Source organism: Chiloscyllium plagiosum, unplaced genomic scaffold, assembly GCF_037043375.1.
Source record: "Chiloscyllium plagiosum isolate Xiang-an unplaced genomic scaffold, Cpla_swu_hap1 HiC_scaffold_18, whole genome shotgun sequence".
In the NCBI taxonomy this organism is placed as follows: Eukaryota; Metazoa; Chordata; class Chondrichthyes; order Orectolobiformes; family Hemiscylliidae; genus Chiloscyllium; species Chiloscyllium plagiosum.
In genome coordinates, this window is record NW_028270156.1 from 26,680,934 (window position 1) to 26,704,686 (window position 23,753).

Below are 23,753 nucleotides of genomic sequence, written 5' to 3' on the forward strand. Positions count from 1 at the left end.
AGTTAGTTTCTGTGGGTGAATAATTTTAAAATCAACTATTCAGAGATGGTATTACACAACAAGACAAGGTGTGACTTGAACCAATACTTCTTAGCTCAGAGTTAAGGTCACTTTCACTGCATGACAAGAACCTACAAGAGAAAGTGAGGACTGCAGATGCTAGAGTTCAGAGTTCAGTGTGTGGTGCTGGAAAAGCACTGCAGGTCAGACAGCATCCGAGGAGCAGAGAAAAAAAACAACAAAATCGACATTTTGAGCATGAGCATTCCTGATTAAGGGCTTATGCCCAAAACATTGATTCGCCTGCTCCTCAGATGCTGCCTGACCTGCAGAGCTTTTCCAGCACCACACTCTGACAAGAGCCTATAGTCTCAGTGGGTAGTGATCTCAGCCTAACCCTCTTTAGCTGCTTCAAAGACCTGCCCTCCACTATAAGATCAGAATTGGGAATATCTACTTCAGTCTGCATAATGTTCAGTAGTACCTTTCCTGACTAGACACTGAAGCAGTTCATGTTCATATAAAGACATCGGAACAACATTCAGACATTTGGCTGATATATGGCCATTTAATTACTGCACCCATTGAAAGGTCAGAGACTAAGAATTCTTATAATTAACCCACAGATTTGCTCCTCAAAGTCTGTTAACAAATCATTTGTTATTTTCATTTTCAAAAAACAAAAGTGGAAAATAAGATTTATTCATGCAGAATTAGTATTTTTAAAAATTCAGTTTTATTTTTGCTCAAAAGTAAAATCAAGGATGAGATCATTCTTGTTACTAAACTCTATTATATCTCTCACCAAAAATAAATATATTTTGGGGTCATTATTTCTTTGGGGGGGGGGGGGAAAGAGAGCACCTTGTTGGGGATAAACTGGTCATCACATTTTTCTACATTTTGACTCTGATTATAGTTCAAAAGACATACTTTCAAGCACTGCTAAGATATCAAATTGGAGAGTTTTTCCAATTCCAAAAGGACAATTTTATGCATAAGGAAAGCAAACCAATGAATACTGAATTGAAGAAGAGTTCAATAACTTTAGGGTTTGATATCTCCTGTATCCTTAGCCCAAACCCAACAACTTTGCCTGGTTATCACTTGTCAAAAAGTCTAGCGCTGGAAAAAGCACAGCAGGTCAGGCAGCACCCAAGGAGCAAGAGAATTGACATTTCAGGCATAAGCCCACACTTTTCAATTCTGACTGTCCAGCATCTGCAGTCTCACTTATTAACACATGGTTTGCTATTACACAGCATCCAGTGTTAGCTAGCCATTAATAGCTTTTCACCCTCCCAGCCAGATTGTTATCTACTCCTTTGTTTGCCTAACTACTCTTCTCTCTCTTTGGGCTCTATCCCCACCTACTGTTTACTCTGTACCCCTTCCCCACACCCTATTTTCTGCATATAAACAGATTTTCCTAGCTACCATCAGTTCTGAGGAAGGGTCACTCGACCTGAAACGTTAACTGATTTCTCTCTACAGACGTTACCAGATCTGCTAAATTTTTATTTTTTTCCCCTCACATTTAAAACATCTGCAGTTTTTTTTTTGTTTTTTAGTGATAAATGATTAGTCAGTCTAACACAGTAAGTGTATACACAAGTTATTCAAAAACACTCGCTTATTCAGCACTGCCATCCATCAAAATTCCACCAACTCCAACTACGTCATGATGTGTGTGCACCTTATAATGCCTAGGCCCAAGTTCAGGGATTCCCTTAAGTTTCTCTATCTCTCTTGCACCATTAACATATTCATTGAAATCTAATTCTTTCATCGAACAGCTATCATGGTCATTTGCCCCAGTGTCAATTCTTTTTGATATTGCTTCTGTGAAGCTCCTCTGTACAGTTTGCTACTTTAAAAGCCCAACGCAATTGCAAGTTGTTGTTGCATTACAAGATTTAATAAGTTGCACTACATGATTATCAGACTGTATTAGTAATAGTTCAATATTTTGTTTAAACTCCGACTCTCAGAGATGGTGAGCTGCTAAAAATGTAATAGATTACTTACCAATAAGAAGAAGAGTTCCAACTGCCAGGCCTCCTCCTAAAAAGAAATTAACATTATAAAAATTTCAGTGTCCTCAATAATACAGAAGGTTTTAAAATGAAGAATTATTCAGAAATAGTTTTACATGAAAAGTTACAAGTTATGAACAAAAACTGAATATTGTACCATTTATCATAAAGATAAAATTATAAAGACAAGTTAGCAACATAAAACCACTCACATGATAAAAGAAAGAAATCAGCATAAGCCTCAATCCCACAGAGCATCTATTCCACTACAATGCTAATAGATATTGGCTAATCCACAAGCTATTCCAAAGAAGAGCAAGGATATTCACCATGGGGTCCTGCACGACATTTTTGTTTGAAATAGAAAAGAAATTTTGGGTGATCCTTTGCTGTTTGTGGAACCTTGCTGGTGACAAATGTTTGTCTACATTACAACTGTGACTCCATTTAAAAGGAAATGCCATAAAAGGCTCTCAAGCCCTTTGCAATGTCTTCTAATCACAAATGGTGCTACAGAAAATGAAAGTTGCTTTTTCTTTTGAATCAGTACACTCAAGTAAGAATGTTTAACATGCTATACATTTTCTCACTTAAACATTGGGATTCCATACAGAACATTTTGACACTGGGTCTAATCCAACAAATAACCTGAGAGAGTGAATGATTTACTGGCTTTACTTTCAGTATCTGGCACATTCCCAATTTGCATGTTTGAGGAGATGCATAGAGGTCATCAAGACCTGTGGACAATAATAAACTCCTTTGGTATTTTCTCTAATACTGTGCTAGTTCTCCCAAAGGCTAAAGTTTGTGCAGCTGGCAGTAGTTAAATTGCCAGACTCAGATTAACTCACGTTGGTCAAAAGCCTAGTTAACATACAAAAAAAGGATTGCGAGCCACTGGTTAGCAAACCCAACAAATCTATTTATGATTGCTACACCAGTTGCACGAGTTTACAGGCAACTAAAAAGAGGCCATTATACAATTTAAAAAAATGATTAGAAAACCAAAAAATGATTGAAATGCCTAACACAATCTTTCGAACTTGGATAGGGAGGCTATTCTATTCACAATTCCCTAAAAAGCTTTTTTGCATTCATAAAAGGGATACTAATTGGGCAGTTATGATATTTACAGAAGCCCTTTTCCTCCTCAAAATTATATGACTCAAACTTTGGATTAGGCTATTTTCAAGTGTCTAAACAAATCTGCAAACTACTAGAGCATGGTGGAACGCTCCCTCCAATTCCAAACTTGAAATTTCACATACAGGAAACAAGGTTGTGCAAGAGTCAGAAGGGTTACATCTATAGTTTTAATTCCCAGTCTTGAAAATACAAAGCACTGTTATGATAAAGATTTTGATTCCAGTAACAGCATTACTTCTAAACTTTATTCAAAGATTGACCCAATTTTGAAAAGTCACCATACATATTGCATTACGACTTAGTAATTCTCTACTGGGCATAGGTATCTGCTCTCAGGTCAAACTCCATTCAAAAGCCATAAATCAAAATCAGTCCTAAACAAATTGTACAATTTAAGTGGTTACTGGAGTTTGATTAATAGAAAGTGACATCGATATAATCCAGTTCTTGTGACCTCAAATAAAACACTTAAAAGTTTGATATCAATGTACCCTCTATTAACTGAAGAATTTTTTTGAGATATTAAAAATCTATGTTCACAATGAACTGCATACATCTTAAGTACAGACAAAAACAGCTATCTCGAATTTGGAATAATCATGCAGCATTAACAAAATCATTACCCAAATCAAAAGGCTGAAAACATTTGAATAGAGCAAGCCAGCAAATAACAAATATAACTGCAATATTTTGGGTTATGTTTCTTCGACATAAACAGGTAATAAAATAGATATTATAAAATTTATCGAAGGCAGGGACCTTGTACAGGACACAGTGAACTTTAGCTGGAGTGCTGCATTCAGTTTTGGGCACTACACTTACTAGAAAATATCGGAGAAGGTGGAGCGAAAAGAAAAAACAAAATCACAAATGTTTCCAGGGATAGAGAACATACGAAGATTGAAGAAAGAAAAAATGGTTTCCTTGGAGAAAATGCCATTAGGAGGAGATTTGATGGAGGTATTCAAAATCACAAGGGTCTGGACAATGAAACTGTTCCCACCCATGAAGCTATAACGTGCAAGTGTTTGTAGATTTAAAAACATGTTGAAAAACAATATAAAAACCCAGGTCTGTCAGCATCTGGGAAGAGAAATCAGAATTAATGTTTCAGTCGAGCGAAACCTGCTGAGCTCTTCCAGCAATTTCCATTTGTTTCTCATTTACAACATCTACAACTCTTTTGGTTTTTAATATAAAGAAACATTCACATAGCAAATGGTTATGGTCTGGAATGCACTACCTGTGTGTGATGGAGGCAAGTTCAATTGCAGTCTAAGAGATTCTTGGAAAATCAACAAAATCTGTGTACAAACTTACTGGGAGAAGGCCAGAAATGACTAAGTAAATTGTTCAATCAGAATAGACACGATGGTCCAAATAGCCTCCTTCTATGCTGTAGCCATACTGTGAAAAATTCCACTGAACTTCAAGTCTTCACAGAATCTCAGAATTATTACAGTGCAGAAAGAGGCCAATTAAATATAAAGAACTTGATAGTGAAAATCTGCAACAAGAATAAAAGGTGCTGTAGTAACTCAGATCTTGCAGCACCTGTAGAGAGAAAGAGTTACAGTTGAGTCCAGTGACCCTTCAGCCCACTGCACCTGCACCCTGCTCAATTATCTTCGGCTAATCTCCCAAGAGACAGCCTAACCACCACCCTTTGACATTCAATGGTGTTACCATACCAGGCCCGCTGTCAAGGAAAGGCCGCCAGCATTCTCAAAGATCCACACCACCCTGGCAATGTTTTTCTACAACCTTTACCATCGGGGAGAAAGTACAGAAGCCTGAACACATGCACCAGCCAGTTTCAAAACAGTTTCTACCCTATTGTTGTTAGAATACTGAATGGACACAAACTCTTAACATTTGCCTGTACCTGTGTTTTTGTCTTTGCCACAGTTTACCTATTATTTACTTATCTATGTTACTTAACTCTGATCTGCCTGTATTGCTCGCAAGACAAAGCTTTTCCCTGTGCCTCGGTACACATGACAATAAATTCAATTCACTCAATCGCCCACTATCAATAACCCGGGAGTTATCATTGATCAGAAACTCAATTGGGCTCACCACATAATGCAGTGGCCACAAGAATAGGTTAGAGGCTAGGAATACTACAGTGAGTAACTCACCTCCTGACTTCCGAAAGTCAGGAGTGTGATAGAATACTTTGCATTTGCCTGGACGAGTGCAGCCTCAACAACACCGAAGATGCTTGACAACATCCAGAACAAAACTGCCCATTTGATTGCCACTGCGTCCACAAGCATCCACTCCCTCCTCCATTGATGTTCAATAGCAGTGTGTACTATCTACACGATGCACTGCAGAAGTTCAACAAAGATACTCAGACAGCACCTTCCAAACCCATGACCATCCAGAAAGGACAAGGGCAGCAGATTTATGGGAACATCACCACCAAGCCACTCACCATTCTGATTTGGAAACATTGGCATTCCTTCACTGTCGCTGGGTCAAAATCCTGGAATTCCTGCCTTAATGGCATTGTGGGTCAACTCATAGCAGGTGGACTGCAGTGATTCAAGGCAGCAGCTCATTACCACCTTCAAAGGCAACTAGGATAGGTAATAAATGCCAGCTACCCAATGACACCCACATTCCACAAACTGAGCAAATGAAAAGTCCCTGCACACCATTACTATCCCGAAAAGAAAGGACAGCCATAGACTGGTTAGCAAGGTTAAAATCATATGGAATACAGGGAGAACCAGGTATATGGACACAGAACTAGCTCAATAGTATAAGACAGAGGTTGGTGGTGCAGAGTTGCTTTTCAGACTGGAAGCCTGTGACCAGCAGTGTGCCACAAGGATCTGTGCTGGATCCACTGCTTTTCATCATTTATATAAATGATTTGAATATGAACACAGGATGTATGGTTAGTAAGTTTGCAGATGCCATCAAAATTGAAGGTGTAGTGCACAACAAAGAAGGGTAACTCAGTACAACAGGATTGTGATCAGATGGGCCAATGAGCTGAGGACTAGCAGATGAAGTTTCATTTAGGTAAATGTGAGGTGCTACATTTTGGAAAGGCAAATCAGGGCAGGACTTATACACTTAATGGTAATGTCCTGGGCAGTATTGCTGAGCAAAGACCTCGGAGTGCAGGTTCATAGTTCCTTGAAAGTAGAGTCCAAGGTTGACAGCATAGTGAAGAATGTGTTTGGTATGTTTGCCTTTATTAGTCAGTGTATTTAGTGTAGGAGTAGGGAGGTCATATTGCAGCTGGAAAATACATTAGTGTACTTTTGGAATACTGTGTGCTATTCTAGTCTCCCTGTTATAGCAAGGATGTTGTGAAACTTGAAAGGGTTCAGGAAAGATTTACAAGGATGTTGTCAAGGTTGGAGGGCTTGAGCTGTTAGGGAGAGGCTGAATAAACTTTGACCATTTTGCCTGGAGCATAAGTTAAGAGGTGACCTTAGAGGTTTATAAAATCATGAGGGGCACGGATAACGTAGATAGACAAGGTCTTTTCACTGGTGTTGGTAAAGTCCAAAAGTAGAGAGCATAAGTTTAAGGTGAGGGGAAAGATATAAAAGCGACCTAAGGGGCAACTTATCCACAGAGGGTTGAGAGTGTATGGAATGCGCTGCCAGAGGAAGTGGAGGAGGCTGGTACAATTACAACAATTAAAAGCCATTTGGATAAGTGTATGAATAAGAAGGGTTGAGTGGGATATGGACTAAATTTATTTAGGATATCTGCTCAGCATGGACAAGTTGGACCAAAGCATCCATTTCTGTGCTGTCTGATTCTAACTTCTTTAATGCCTCAACTGAACCTGCCTCCACCACATTTCTAGGCAATGCATTCTATACCCAAACTGTGTGTAACAAGGTTGTCCCTCAGACCACCCGTGCTTTGTTTGCATATTACTTAAATTCATGACTCCTTTTTCTTGTCTCTTGTACAAGCAGGAACAATTTCATATCAGCATACTTTGCACAAGGTTTTGAAAACCTCAATCAGGTTGACATTTTAGGTCACCCCTCAACCTTCCCTCCAGGGACAACAGTTCAACTATAAAATTAGATTGAAGAGGTTGGAAGTTTCTCAAACCTGGAATCATTCTGGGAAATCAATTCTGCATTCATTTCAATACCTTTGCATCATTCTTATAACCTAAGATCAACAAATGGGTTGTACAAGCTCAACATCACCTCCCTACATTTGTACTCTATGGTCCTGATAAAGCCAAAAACATCCTGCTTTACTTAGTGTTCTCTACACCTGTTCTACCACTTTGAATGCTCTGCACATACATACAGGAGGAAATGAGGACTGCAGATGCTGGAGATCAGAGTCAAGAGTGTGGTGCTGGAAAAACATAGCAGGTAAGGCAGCATCTGAGGAGAATTGACATTTCAGGCAAAAATCCTTCATCAGGAATGTACATGCTTGCATCCAGGTCCCTCTGCTCCTGCAGCATCTGAAGAATTGCACCCTTTTGTTGTTTTTTCAGTGTCCTTCCAATCAATCATACTTCTCTGCATTGAACCTCACCCCCACCAATTTAGCCAGTCCACCAACTTGTCAATGCTTTTTTGAAGTTCCACAATATCCTCCTCATAGTTCATAATACTTCGTCTGCAGATTTGGAAAGTATCCCCTGCACTCCAGATAGACAACCCCCTGGGCGAAACAAGGAAAAATTGTATCCCTTGCCCGATCTGTCCCTTTGTCAATCAGGTGTCAGTTACGTGGGGTGGGGAGGCTGAGTCTTGAATTACAGACACCCTCTATTTGCGTCTTCAGTTGAATAGGAACCGGGCTCACTGACCTATAATATAGTCTAGAGACGGTACCCCAGTAGACAGTAGCAGCTGCCCATTCCGCAGTGATGGCCGAGTCCCAGGCACCCGTTGGCTCCGCACCTTCCGTTGAAAACTCGTGCCACTGCAAGATGCCATCTTCGTATGGCTGTTGTTCGCGTTGCACTTTGGGTAAAAGGCAGGGGCGTGGCTGATAGGCGTGGTCGGCAACACCAATCAACAGCGTCCTAGGAAGGGCTATCCAACCAGCGCTACTGTTTCTAACCGTCGACGTCAGGGACGCATAATAGCTTATTTGTGATTGGCTTATCCCCTTACCTTCCGTACCAGCGGGTCTTTGAGAGCACGCACGGTTGACGTTGTGAAAGCCTTGTGTTAATCTTCAGTTTGAGAAGAAAAGGTACAGATTTGAACTTTACTTATTTTAGAAGCCGTTGTTACTATTGCCAATGTCCTTGATTTAAATGAGTTAGACATTTAATGGCACCGGAGATTCAAAGCTGTCAAACCGTAACCAACTGTCACTGGAGGGTATTTGATCAAATGCGCATGCGCCTTGTTGGAATTGCTGTTAGGAGTGCTGCGTTGGAACTACAAATCCCACAGTGTGTTGTGGAGGACTTGAAAGAGAGAAATAGGAGTGAGATCTAGTGGAAAGTGGATCTATGTCATGTATGACTATCGACAATTAAAAATAATGAACTTCTGAAGAAGGGTCACTGGACTCCAAACGTTAACTCTGTTTGCACTCCACAGATGCTGGTTGAAACTTTATTGCTGGAACAGCACAGCAGGTCAGGCAGCATCCAGGGAACAGGAGATTCGACGTTTCGGGCACAGGCCCTCCACAGATGCTGTCAGACCTGCTGAGTTTCTCCAGCAATTTCAGGTTTTATTTCTGAGAGTTAAAAATAATGACTTGATTCCATTTCATTGCCAGTAGATCATTTGCAATGGCTGCTTCTGCATTATTCTTTTTGATTACCGCCCAAAGATTTTGACCCCTCCATGGACTGTAGCCTGCTTTTTTACAGTTATCACCTCGTTTGACCCTGTTGTCACTAAGGTATCACATGGCTTAACCAACATTCAATACTGAGTTGATTCGTGTGTGGGCTCTCTCGTCAAAACAGAAAGCGACAGAGGTCACAAAAATATGTCAAGTCATAATGTCCAGTGTACTTAAAATGCATTTCTACAAACAAACCCCTTTTCTAAAAAATGTTTGCATATTATCATTTACTGTGACAAGTTAACCAGTTTGCCCATTCTAGAAAAGAAATTGTTATGAACAAAATGATTATTTATTCTTGTCAGTTCTGCCTTCATTCATCTATAATCTCTCAAGAGTTCAAGTTATTATCATTTGCTTTTCTCATGTCTGTGTGATGTTCCACCTATGTGGGAATACTATTCTCATGGACAGTACTTGCTATTTTTCTACTTTTTCGTGGTGTGTCGGCATTGTTGGCTAGGCCAGCATTTATTGCCCATCCACAATCGTCCTTGAGAAGGTTGTGGTGAGCTGCTTTTTTGAACTACTGTATCCTTGGTTTGTAGGTATACCTACAAAACTATTAGTAAGGGAGTTTGGGAACAAGTGAAGGAATGACAACATCGTTCGAAGTCAGAATGATGTATGGCTTGAAGGCAAACTTGCAATGGTGTGTTTCCATGCACTTCCTGCCCTTTTGCTTCTAGATAGTACAAGTCATTGGTTTGTGAGGTGCTATCAAAAGAGCCTTGTTGATTTGCTGCAGTACATCTTGTAGATGGTACTGTCTGCTGCCAGTGTGCATTGCTGTATACATGGATTGCCCAGTACAGTGTTTGGTTAATGGTAGCCCTCGGGATGTTAGTAATGAAGGATTCAGGCATTTGGAAAAAAACATACCAAGATATACCTTTCTCATCATGAAGCAAGCCATGTCTTGTGCTTGCTGGTAACAAAGCACTCACCCAGCTGACTTTGGTAGTCTGCTTGGTGAAACCATCAACAGGACCTCCATCTTCTTATCATGTTCAAACTCTAGGGTTTAGAACCAACTAGGCAAAAGTGACGACTGCAGATGCTGGAAACCAGAGTCTAGGTTAGAGTGATGCTGGAAAAGCACAGCAGGTCAGGCAGCATCAGAGGAGCAGGAAAATCAATGTTTGGGGCAAAAGCCCTTCATCAGTAATGGAGGCAGGGAGCCTCCAGGGTGGAGAGATAAATGAGCTCAGCACCATACTCATGACCTGTCCTACCCTGCCAATCTCCCTTCCCACCTATCCACTCCACCCTTCCCTCTGACCTATCACCTCCATCCCCACCCCCATCCACCCATTGTACTCCTTGCCACCTTCTCCCCAGCCCCCCACCCCATTTATATCTCCACCCTGGGGGCTCCCTGCCTCCATTCCTGATGAAGGTCTTTTGCCCGAAACGTTGATTTTCCTGATCCTCGGATGCTGCTGACCTGCTGTGCTTTTCCAGCACCACTCTAATCTAGACTCTCGGGTTTTAGAAGCTGACTACCTCTCAATTGTGATTGATGGTTTTTATGTATAAATTTCTCCACAGAGGGCAGGTGTATGCCACTGTTGAATTTCTTGGAGCATTCCGCAACAATGTGACCAGACCTATCCATTGCAACACTGAGGACAGGAAGAGCCAAACAACATCATGACACTTTGTGTTTGCATAATGTGGATGTCCACAACTATGCCTAAATGTGGCTAGGTGGATAAAATGTTGTGAATGTTTTTCCCTCACTTTATCTCAAGATTTCAAATTCCCTTTTTAATCTCTCACTAAATAGCTCAGGTGATTTCCACACTTTGTGAGTTAAAAATTGGTTAAATTTGAACCATTTTCAACAGCTAGGCAAAAGTGAGGACTGCAGATGTTGGAGATCAGATTCCAGATTAGAGTGGTGCTGGAAAAGCACGGCAGGTCAGGCAGAATCCGAGGAGCAGGAAAATCAACGTTTCGGGCAAAAGCCCCTCATCAGGAATCTTTATAGCAGCTGATGACCAGGTTCTTACCTGCAATGGAGAGGGAGTGTTTTTCCCATGTTTGCACTCTATTCTTCCCGTTTTATAGTGCATATGTGGGCACTTTCAAATTATATTCCCAGCCCCTGATAGTGAATGGGACAAAGGACTGGTTGATGCAGCTTCCAAATGATACAACTTCACTCTTGTGTCAAATTATCCTGGATCCCAATCTCTTTCAAGTAGTTGCAGATGCTCATCAGTCTGTGCACTGACTGCACGTCTGAGCAGAAGACAGTAAATTCATCCGTATACTGGAGGCTTTGATCTCAGTATCTTCACTACTTGGACAGTCAGCCCTCTTCTGCTTGCAAAGGATTCCATAGAACACATGAACATGATGGGAGGAATTTTAATTGCTGCACCAGGGGCAGTCTTGAGCTACCTGGCTGTAAACCTGGGGTCTCTCCCTAAGTTCTGCAAGCTATTTACCTCCTATCCATACTTTTAGACACTCTTTTTCCTTTTGACCAAGTTTTTGGTTTTCTACCATATATCGTTCAGTGCCAGACTTGCATTATAACACTCTTCTGAAGAGCCTTGGGATGTTTTAATGTATTAAAGCATCATTACTTGTAAAAGGTTTTTGTGCAAATTGGATGTGTTTTTAAATATAAAGAACACAAAATACAAGATGAGAAGCATCTATGCAGAAAGAAACAGTTAATTCTTCAAGTTGGTACCCTTTCATCAGAGTTCAAATTGGGTTGCACTGATTGCATAAACGATGCGCAAACTATATTCCAAGCATGATTAAACTGATCAAATTGTCTGAGAGAGATTGCAAATAGTTGTAAGCTCATACGGACATGTTAAGAATTAGGTATGTAAAGCCACATTGTATGTACATTGAGTTTGATTAATCAAAGTAGCTTTTTCTCAATATGTTAATTTATTTTAATGTTTAGATTTATTATTAAAAGAACACATAATGTAAACTTGCTGAAAATAGTCCAGTGTACAGACTGAGCATTTAAATTATATTTAAAAACAATGAGGTGAAATTCCGCTTCTTGAGTTTCTCAAACTACAGATAGTGCATCAGTGGCTTGTTTGATGTGCTCATCAATTTCTTCTTCCATTGAGGTCAACACAGTTCTTGTTCGTTTTGTAAGTTTGCTCACTGAGCTGGTAGATTTGTTCTCAGACTTTTCGTCACCACGCAAGGTAAATCATTAGCGAGCCTCCGTTGAAGTGCTGGTGTTCTGTCCCACTTTCTATTTATATGTCTTGGTCTATAAAAGTGGGTGATATCATTTTTCAGTTTTTTTTTCACTGGTTGCTAAATGGGGTTCAAATTGATATGTCTATTGATGGAGTTTCAGATTCGGACCCTATTTATCAACCTCTGAAAAGAAAAGAACCAGAAGAGATATCACCCATCTTAACAGGCCAAGACACTTAAATAGAAACCGGGACAGAACGCCAGTGCTTCAATGAACGCTCGCTGATGACGTTACCTAGCACGGTGATGAAACGTCTGAGAACAAGCCTAGCAGCTCAGTGAGTAAACTTACAACCTGAGCTACAAATCTCAAAAATCACAAACAATTTTTGTTTACTAATACATTTTTATGTCATGGGAGTATGATATTTGTAACAGATTTGAATTTATTATGTGAATATCAGTGTTTGTTATTTATGTGCAGTTTTTAATATTTTGTTTCACATGCTGCAAATTAGCTTTCTTCAACTGCAACCCCAATTGCCTTAGAAAGTTCCAATCCAGTCTTTCAGGTAGGGCATTTCAAATCCTAATTAAAATAATTTCTTCCCCTTTCCATTCTAGCTTTCCCTGAGGCATGTTACACTTATCTGCATTAAATAGCCTCTGCAATGTATCTATCTATTTGACCAAATCATCCTGAGCTGAAAATGTGTTGCTGGAAAAGCGCAGCAGGTCAGGCAGCATCCAGGGAACAGGAGAATCGACGTTTCGGGCATAAGCCCTTCTTATGCCCGAAATGTCGATTCTTCTGTTCCTTGGATGCTGCCTGACCTGCTGCGCTTTTCCAGCAACACATTTTCAGCTCTGATCTGCAGCATCTGCAGACCTCACTTTCTCCTCAAATCATCCTGAGATCTGATACAGTCCCATTTGTTATTTACAATGTAGATATGCTTTACAAACTTCAACATTGTTCTGAGTTTGTAAAGAGAGTACAATTAAATATAATAAAATCAGCCAATGATCCCTTGGAGACCTCACTGCACATAAAGCTCCTACAACTTAGCTAATTTCATATTTGCCTTACTGCTATTGTGCTACAATTGTGTAATTATGTCTTCTAATTTCTAAATAAGTTTGATACTTTATCAAATGACCTTTGAAAGTCCTTATATAAAACTTTTACAGCATTACCTTTCTCAAGTCTCATTCTTACTTCATCAAAGAAGTAATAATAGAAAAGGATATTTTCATTGGTCTAATATGAGGAGTTGTTTCCACATGCAGAGTAAAATCTTATGTGTCAAAGGTCAAGTATACTGACTGAAGAGCCAGCAAAAGACCCATACTGCTTCTGTTCAGACAGTTGTATTGAACCATGAGCCAGTCAGGTAGCTGAGAGGCCAGTGATTGGTATTTCCCCAGGAAATCAATACCCGAGGGGAGCAAAACTTGCTGACTGATGGCTATTTCCAATTATAGACTACAGCTCTTTAGCTTAACAGTGCCACCGTGGACCTGTGGCTGCTGCTTGAATAACCGGCACTCAGGATTGCAGAGCCATCCAGGCTACAGTTACATAATGTCAGAGTAATTGGCTTGGTGGAGACTATTGGGAGAGGAATGTTGGAAGAATTAACAGAAAGGGCAGGGACATGGCTCTCAGCAGGCTGCCCCTTCCTCATTGAATTCAGTCCCAACTATTGGGGCACTGAATGCCTTTGTTAAGGGACCATGAACACTAGGGAAATTGGCCACATGGTATTAATTGTTTTGCATTCCACATAGTATTGAGTTGCCGAGCAGAGGCCGATAGCCAACTTCGGTACCCATGAGGGTGGCCTTAACCAGGACCTTGGGTATATGTCACATTACAGGTGAACCCACTACACTATACACACACTCATACACAAGCACGCATATACATTAACTCTTACGTGCTCACACTCTAATGCAGACCCTCTCATACACCTGCTGTCTCTCATGCACACACGTACACTCCACATACTTTCACCCACACGTACACCCTCTCACAGGCTTATACTCTGTCACACCCAGGTGCACACTCTACCAAGAACACACACTCACACGCACACACTCACACTCTGTCTCCTCCCATCCCAACCACACATACTCTTTCCCACACATGCATGCACACACACATATACATATATACATCTGCAAGGTGAATTTGCATTTGCAGAATTGTATTTGCAGATACATTCTATTTTGTTCCAAAAGCGCAAAATCTACAGGCAGTCAATCCGTGTGACATTTTATAAATTCCTACTTTGGAAATAGAACCAGCCTGACTCAGGATTGGAATACATACAGACTCTAACCTCACACCTTTCATGCATTGTCTGAGCTGAGATGTCACCTTTTTGTATAAAACCTTAAGTTATCTTGGGAATGTGATTTGAAAGAAGTTCTGGGATTTACGTATTAGTGAATTGAAACCTGCAACCCATTCTAAAAGATGAAAGACTCAACAGCAATCTAGGTTTGTTCAATATATCAAATCAGTTGCATAACACTTTGATCTTTTGCTATAAATTCTGTGTCTTATGATCCTGCTCCACAGCTACCTGATGAAATAGCAGCGCACTGAAAGCTAGTGCTTCTAAATAAACCTGTTTGACTATAACCTAGTGATGTGTGATTTTTAACTTATTCCACATGGCAACAGCCCAGTCTGCAGCTAAGTTAATAACAGTGGTTATTAATTAGGCAATTAGGGGCATCAATTGTTTGCAGTAGAAGAAGATTGACCGTAAGCCTTCCCACTCATAACTTAATTCTGAAGGAGGTAGGTAAAATAACTCCACAAAACCTGCTATCCTGTCATCAAGTTACCTTTTATTTACACGTGCATAATACAAGACACTGACCTAGTTAGTTCAGTGTCGGCTGTGAGAGTGAACAGAACCCCTGAATCTTCTGTTTGTTTTTCTTTTTTTTCTTTCTTTTTTTACCCCCACTCTACCTCCTAACTGCGGTAGTGCTTATTTTTTCCCCAGCACCCATGTTGTGTGTATGCAGGTGTGAGACACAGTGAAAGACACAAGGTGCACGAATCTTGATTCAAATTTCCACCACCAGGAAGAAAGGAAACACCCGAGTAGCCTGTGACAAGCAGTGCCCTTCACATCAAAGGGCAATGCTGTGTGATCAAACGTTTTTTTAATTTCAAAAATATACTTTATTCATAAAATAATTTGATGGTCTGTACAGTTGGTCATGCCATACATATGTAAACATTTGCACACAGAGATCAGAATTTATCATTTGGATATACAGGTCTGTACATTTATCAATCATATATCTATATATTTAGCTGAGGCGTCAGCGGAGCCCAAATGACTGCATGGGCCCCCTTTCTTCTTAGGCAGGCAGATGTTACACGGTGGTCTTCCCCCACCGCGCCTTGGCGGCAGCTGCCCCAAGCTTCAGCGCATCCCTCAACACATAGTCTAGGACCTTGGAATGTGCCAGTCTGCAACACTCAGTCGGGGTCAACTCCTTCAGCTGGAAGATCAACAGGTTTCGGAGCGCCCAGAGAGCGTCCTTCACCGAGTTGATGATCCTCCAGGCACAGTTGATGTTTGTCTTGGTATGCGTCCCGGGGAACAGACCATAGAGCACAGAGTCCCACGTCATGGCGCTGCCCGGGACGAACCTCGACAAATGCCACTGCATTCCTCTCCAGAATTCTTCTGCATAGGCACATTCCGGAAGGAGGTGTGTGACAGTCTCGTTTCCCCCCCCCCCCCCCCCCCGCAGCCACTTCGAGGGCAGTGTGCGGTGTGGCTGAGAGTCCGGGCATGCATAAAGGATCTCACAGGCAGAGCCCTTCTCACCACCAGCCAAACCGTGTCTTGGTGCTTGTTGGAAAGTTCTGGTGATGAGGCATTCTGCCAAATGGCTTTGACAGTCTGCTCAGGGAACCCCTCGATAGGATCTGTCCTCTCCTTTTCCCGAAGGGTCTCAAGGACACTACGTGCTGACCACTTCCTGATGGACTTGTGGTCAAAGGTGTTTTTCTTCATAAACTTCTCCACAAAGGACAGGTGATACGGAACGGTCCAACTACTTGGAGCGTTCCGCGGCAGCGGGGCCAGGTCCATCCTTCGCAACACCGGGGACAGGTAGAACCTCAGTACGTAGTGACACTTGGTGTTTGCGGACTGGGGATCCATGCACAGCTTGATGCAGCCACACACAAAGGTGGCCATCAGGGTGAGGGTGGCATTGGGTGTATTTTTTCCCTGGTTGGCCAGATCTTTATACATCGAGTCCCTTCAGACCCGGTCCATCTTTGACCTCCATATAAATTGGAAGATGGCCCGGGTGACTGCAGCAGCACAAGTTCTGGGAATAGGCCAGACCTGTGCCACGTATAACAGCAATGACAGTGGCTCACACCTGATGACCAGGTTTTTTCCGCGATGGAGCTTCCATCTGCCCAGTTTCTGCCTCACTTTGCTGATATGGTCCTCCCAAGATTTGGCACACACCCCAGTCCCCCCGAACCAAATACCCAGCACCTTCAGGTGGTCGGTCCTGACGGTGAAGGGGATTGAGGATTGGTCGGCCCAGTTCCCGAAGAGCATGGCCTCGCTCTTGCCTCGGTTTAACAGTGAAGGGGAGGGCAGGGATCAAATCAAAAGTCTTCTGTTTTTTTTAACAGAACCTCTGACACTTTTTTTTTCCAGTTCTTAGAGTGAGCAGAACCCCCTGACTCTCCTGTTTATTTTTTTTTACAGAACTTCTGACACTCCTGTTTTTTATTTTTTTTTGCTTATTTTTCCCCAGCACCGATGTTGTGTGTGTGCAGGTGTGAAACACAGTGAAAGACACAAGGTGCACGAATCTTTATTCAAATTTCCACCACCAGGAAGAAAGGAAACAGTCGGGTGGCCTGTGATAAGCAGTGCCCTTCAAATCAAAGGGCAATGCTGTGTGATCAAACAGTGAACGGGAGGGCCGGGATAAAATCAAAAATCTTCTGTTTATCTTTTTTTTCTTCTTTTTTAGGATGTCTGACTCTCCTGTTTTTTTAAGGTGGAGAGTCCTTGCATTACATGCACACTGGTCCAGCTCCCTCAAGAGCCAGCTCTCAGAGTCAGCTGACTCTCTTGTTTTTTTTTAACCCCCACACTACCGTCCAACTGCAGTAGTGCTTATTTTTTCCCCAGCACCCATGTATGTGTGCAGGTGTGAGACACAGTGAAAGACACAAGGTGCACAAACCTTTATTCAAATTTCCACCACCAGGAAGAAAAGAAACACCCGAGTGGCCAGTGACAAGCAGTGCCCTTCACATCAAAGGGCAATGCTGTGTGATCAAACAGTGAAGGGAACGGCAGGGATCAAATCAAAAATCTTCTGTTTATTTTTTTTCTTTCTTTTTTCTCTTGCGGTAGTGCTTATTCTTTCCCCAGCACCCATGGTGTGTGTGTGTGTAGGTGTGAGACACAGTGAGAGACACAAGGTGTACGAATCTTTATTCAATTTCCACCACCAGGAAGATAGGAAAACACCTGGCTGGCCAGTGACAAGCAGTGCCCTTCACATCAAAGGGCAATGCTGTGTGATCAAACAGTGAATGGAACGGCAGGGATCAAATCAAAGATCTTCTGGGTTTTTTTTCTTTATTTTCTAGTGAGCAATCTCCTGGTTTTTTTTACCCCCACACTACCGCCTAACTGCGGTAGTGCTTATTTTTTCCCCAGCACCCATGGTGTGTGTGTGTGCGCAGGTGTGAGACACAGTGAAAGACACAAAGTGCACGAATCTTTATTCAATTTCCACCACCAGGAAGATAGGAAAACACCCGAGTGGCCAGTGACAAGCACTGGCCTTCACATCAAAGGGCAATGCTGTGTGATCAAACAGTGAAGGGAACGGCAGGGATCAAATCAAAAATCTTCTCTTTTTTTTTATTTCCGAGTGGCCAGTGACAAGCACTGCCCTTCACAAAAGGGCAATGCTGTGTGATCAAGTCATTCCCTTTTTTTCTTTTTTTTTTCTTTTTTTTTAACCGCCACACTACCACCTAAGTGCGGTAGTGCTTATTTTTCCCCCAGCACCCATGGTGTGTGTGTGCAGGTGTGAGACACAGTGAAAGACACAAAGTGCAAGAATCTTTATTCAAATTCCACCACCAGGAGGATAGGAAAACACCCGGGTGGCATCTTATGTTTATTTTTTATTTTTATTTTTATTTTTTTAATTTTTTTTCCTTTCTTTTTTTTCCGTGAACCACCGCAATCTGCGGTTGCAGGGGACTGCTGCGTGCAGCACCCTCCACCCCAGATCCCCGAGAGAAAGGGGGAGGACTCCCGCGTAGAGAGCCCTCCACTGGGGATCCCCACCGCCCGGTGGCAAATGGGCACGCCAAGGCGTGTCCGGACGGTGGATGAGGGAGAAGAGGTGGACGGTGTGCAGCAGCAGTCGATACAGGGCCTTTCTCTTCACCTCCTTAAACGAAACAAAATTAAAATTTTGGAGGCGGCTCAGGTTGTGGGGCACAGGCTCACTCCATTTTATCCTTCACTCCATTTTTTTTTTGTCTTTCTTTTTTTTAAAAATAATTTAACCCCCACACTACCACTTAAGTGCGGTAGTGCTTATTTTATCCCCAGCACCCATGGTGTGTGTGTGTGCGCAGGTGTGAGACACAGTGAAAGACACAAAGTGCACAAATCTTTATTCAATTTCCACCACCAGGAAGATAGGAAAACACCCGGGTGGCCAGTGACAAACACTACCCTTCACATCAAAGGGCAGTACTGTGTGATCAAAAACAGTGAAGGGGAGGGCAGGGACTAAATCAAAAATCTTATGTTTATTTATTTTTTTTTCCCTTCTGACACATTTCTTTTTTTTTCTCTAACCCCCACACTACCAGTAAGTGCGGTAGTGCTTATTATTTTCCCCAGCACCCATGGTGTGTGTGTGCAGGTGTGAGACACAGTGAAAGACACAAAGTGCAAGAATCTTTATTCAAATTCCACCACCAGGAGGATAGGAAAACACCCGGGTGGCATCTTATGTTTATATCTGTCAGCCAGGTCTTCCTGATTGGACTGCATTAACAGCCCCATTCCACCTGGCTGACCTCATTCCAATCTGTCTACATCCAACACCCCTCCCCACCCCAAAGTCCTTTTGTGTAGACTTGTTATTTTTCCTATAGCTTCTCCTGGGGCATTTTCGCGCCAGATCTGGTTCCTCTAACTCTGCCTTGGATACTGACGATTTGTATGAGACCATAGTCCACCTCTTGCACCCACAGCTTCTTGGCCAAAATTCGTCTTCTTCAGCTGATAATGACACCAAGGCTGCGACATCTGCTCTGTGCTTCTCATCTTTAGAGATTTCTTCGACGCTAAGCAAAGGGGGAGAACTCATGAGTTCTTCAGCCTTGCTGATATTCTGTGGGGCTGGGTAAGTTTTGCCCCTGCCCTGTTTTGAGGTCGCACCTTTTGCATGGTCCAAGTGCTTGGTAAGGACCGCTTCTCTTACTTTGTATGCCACTTTGTATGCCACAGGACCTGACCTCGCTCCGACCATGCCTCTTACCCAATCGGGCCATCTCAGTGATTTCAACACCAAACTTCATCCCCAAAGTAAACTGCTTCTCTCGCTTAGAGGAGTCTTGTATCCAGTATAGGTGTTCCTGATCCCATTCACCCTCCCACTTGATGTCTGGGAAGATCAGATTTAACCTGATGTGGAGACCTCTCCCCATTAGAAATATGCTGGAGCTGTACCTGTAGTTGCATGAGTGTTAGTCCTATAATCAAACAGGAATTGGGACAGTTTGGTATCAAGTGATGCTATACGCTGTTTCTTTAAGCTTGCCTGCAAAGTTTGAACTGCTTTTTCTGCCAGACCATTGGTTGATGGATGGTATGGAGTTGCCCTTATATGCTGAATACCATTTAGCTTTTGGAAACACTTGAAATATATGCTAGTGAATGATGTCCGGTTGTCTGTGACCAACAACTCTGGGAGTCCATGTATTGCAAAAGATGGTCACAACTTTTCAATTGTCATCCCCCTGTTTGATGAATGAACTCCATGCACATCCAACCATGTTGAATGGATGTCCACAATGATTAAAAACATAGAGCCCATGAAAGGATCAACATACTCAACGTGTACGTGGCCAGGATTTACCTGGCCATCCTCATGAACATGGGAAGCTGCTGGTGGTAATGTTTTGTCCTTGTTGTCACTCTGAACACTGCACCACCCAGACAGCTACTTCAGCATCCAATCCTGACCACCAGATATTACTTCTCATCAATGTTTTCATTTGGAAACATCTGGATGACCCTGGTGGAGTTCAACCAGTATCTAGTGGCAACCTTTGCTCGGGACAATCACTCCCCATAATAATATACTGTCCTGTCTGGTGATCTGGTCTTGGCAGGTCCAGAAAGGTCTCAGTTCTGGTTGTGATGGTCCTTTTGTTTCCCCTATTACCAACAGTTTTTTTAGTTTTGCCAAGATGGGATCCTTTTGTGTCCACAGTCTGATATTGTCAGTGGTGGCTGGAAAGGTATCCAGAAAGTTTAAAATCAGAATGGATTCTTCTAGTGGCAGCACCACCAGTGGTGTATCTGCCAGTGGGCAGTGGCTCAAGGCATCGCATATGAAACTTGGCCTCCTGAACGGTGATCCAACTTTTAATTGCATGGACTCAGAATAAGAACCTACCACTGAATTCAACTTGAAGCAATGGGCAGCATGGCCCTGCCCTCTTTACAAAGCCCAGCAGGTGGTTTGGGGTCCGTTACTAATACAAGTTTACATCCTCAAAGATATCAGTGGAATTTTCTCAAACCAAAGATTACTGCCAAATCTTCCTTCTCTCTCTGGGCATATTTGCACTCTGCATCAGCCTAAGTTCGGAATGCATCTCCCGGGTGTTCCTCCCCACTGTGCCACTGGTGATCCAACACTAACCTGGAGGTGTAGCATGTTAGCAATACATCTCGCTTGGATTGTACTGTGCCAACAGTTTAAATGAAGATAGCCCTAAAGGCTACATATTGGCGATGAGATAATTTCCAGAGCTGATCCTTTTTCAATAGCAGATGTAATGGAGGCCAGATTACACACAAACTTTCCATAGGGAAGACCTAAGCTCTGGTACAGACGTGGGATCCAAGGCATTTTTGATCACTCTCATTCATCTTCCAATGGGTATAAGGTTTTAGGGACTGTAAAGCTCAAGTAGATCACTGGTAGTGCTTGGAACACACATTTTCCCCTCCTTCGGTGCACAGCCACCTTGCAGAAATGTTTAAGCACCATGTCCAAATTCTCCAAATGCTCTTTATTGGTCCTTCCAGTTATAAGCACATCATCTAGATAAATGGTGACTTGGGGTATACCTTATAAAATGCTCTCCATCATCTGCTGGACAATGGCACAGGCTGGTGATACCCCAAAAAGCAGTCTCGTATATTGATACAATTCGTTATGGGTATTAATTGTAGCATACTTCTGGGAATCCTCATCTAACTGCATGGCTCATCTCCAGCTTTATGAAGGACAGCCAGTTTTGCGTGCAAGTCCTGTATGTGACAAGTGGTTTATCATTTATCTGAAATTCCCACAAAGGCTTCATAATCAGTATGACTGGTGCTGCCCATTCTGCAAACTGCAGTGGTTTGATTATTCCTTTGCTTTCCAGCTTCCTGATTTCTGCCCATAAGGCAAATTGCACTGAGCGGGCCTTGCAAAATCATAGAATTGCTTCTTAATCAACATATAAGGTGGCATTGGCCCCTTTGATAGTCCCTAGCCCTTCCTGAAGAGCATCTGATATTGAATTAGGGCTTCACTCAAGCTTCCTGATGAAGGGCTTATGCAGAAGTGACTCTCCTGCTCCTTGGATGCTGCCTGACCTGCTGTGCTTTTCCAGCACCACACTCTTTGACTCTGATCTCCAGCATCTGCAGTCCTCATTTTCTCCTTCACTCAATTAGCCATTTTCTAATCGAAAAATGTCAAGCCAATCAAGTTGAAATGTTCTCAACTAATTTCGCCCCATCAAGTTTGGGACTGAGCCATTTACGATAGTCAATGGTAACTGAACCAGCTGCTTCTCATAAGAGACCGGAACCGAAGTTGTAGGGGTTCTGTGGTATTGGTTTTCAGCATGATTGAGGTCTTATGCATGTTAAGGGTTGGAGTCCAGACCAAGTTTTGTTAAAGACTGGTTCTGCAATCACTGATACAACTGTACTTCAATCCATCTCCATTAGAACTGGATGACCATTTATGGAGTTATACAGCACAGAAACAGACCCTTCAATCCAACCTGTTAATGCCGACCATAATCCCAAACTAAACTAGTGCCACTTGCCTGTTCTTGACCTATATCCCTTTAAACTTTTCCTATTCATGTACTTAGCTAAATATCTTTTAAATGTTGTAACTGTACTCACATCCACCACTTCTTCTGGCAGTTTATTCCGCACACAAATTTTTCTGTGCTAGAAAAATTGCCCCTTATGTCTTTTTTTTTATCTTTCTCCTCTCACCTTAAATGTATGCCCGCTAGTCTTAAAATCCCCCAACCGAGGGGAAAAAAAACACCTGCCATTCACCTTATCTGTAACCCCCTTATTATTTTATAAATCTCTGTAAGGTTATCTCTCAATATACTATGCTTCAGTGAAAAACAACCCAGCCTATCCAGCCTCTTCTGAGAACTCAAACCCTCCATTTCTGGCAACATCCTGGTAAATATCTTCTGAACCAGATGTTAATTCTGATTTGGATGTTGCCATCAATTTAACTGTTCCAAACCAGTAGGTGAACTTATCAGCATGTGCACACTTTTAGATACTGGCCTATGAGTTCTCTTACTCAAATCAGGCCTAGTGGGACTCTTGCTGTCTCGAATCCACATACTGGCAGCAACTACAATGGTTGGGATTGAGAAAATTTTAACCATTTGGCTTGGGCTTTGCATTGTTTTGGGGTTTTGCTATGGGCTGACCTAGAGTCCTTCTGTTCAGGATATGTCCTGAGTGAGGCTATACAATCACTCAAATGGTGTTCCCCAAGCTCAGTTGGCCTGGCAATTCACATATCTCATAAGTCATATACTCCACTTGCCACATTTTTAATGACAAAGCCTGTTGTAGTGCCTTCCTGAAATCCAGTTGGGTTTCAGCTTAGTCGGTGCTTTTGCATGGTTGCATCATTAATTCCACCTACAAAATGGTCTCTCAGCATCTCACTTAGGGTTAACTCAAAATCGCATGCCTCTGCAAGTCATCTCATCAAAAATCCTGACACGCATGCTTCTGGTTCTCGAACTGCTGGGTAAAACTGAGGGCATTTCCGAATTAGATCTGTACTAATTGAATATTTAAATCTTAAAACTGTGTAAAAGATTGTGAATATAAATGAATACATGTAGTTTGTTGTGTAACTCACTGTTTGAAATTCATTGATCTATTGCACTCATTTGGCTAATTTTTCCTGGATTGTACAAATATTAGTGACAAACCCAAAGGAAATCTC

The 23,753-nt window shown here is 42.1% G+C and overlaps 2 protein-coding genes across 5 annotated transcripts in view; one reads left to right on the top strand and one right to left on the bottom strand.

Annotated features, from left to right (window-relative positions):
* Nucleotides 1–8,131, bottom strand: part of elp4 (elongator acetyltransferase complex subunit 4) — a 277,183-nt gene extending 269,052 nt beyond the window's left edge. The window contains exons 1-2 of the mRNA XM_043705557.2: nt 8,002–8,131; nt 2,029–2,064 (exon numbers count right to left, since the gene is read on the bottom strand). Of these exons, the coding sequence (XP_043561492.1) occupies nt 2,029–2,064; nt 8,002–8,131 (166 nt within the window). The remainder of the gene's footprint in view (nt 1–2,028; nt 2,065–8,001) is intronic.
* A 190-nt stretch (nt 8,132–8,321) lies between these two features.
* The window catches only part of immp1l (inner mitochondrial membrane peptidase subunit 1), a 161,193-nt gene continuing 145,761 nt past the window's right edge, over nt 8,322–23,753 (top strand). The window contains exons 1-2 of one of the 4 annotated variants that reach the window (XM_087996362.1): nt 8,330–8,393; nt 10,557–12,532. The gene's annotated coding sequence lies outside the window, so the exon portion shown is untranslated. Of the gene's footprint in view, nt 8,394–10,556; nt 12,533–23,753 lie in introns of all 4 variants that reach the window. The other 3 variants (XM_043705548.2, XM_043705556.2, XM_087996363.1) reach the window with 3 other exon arrangements.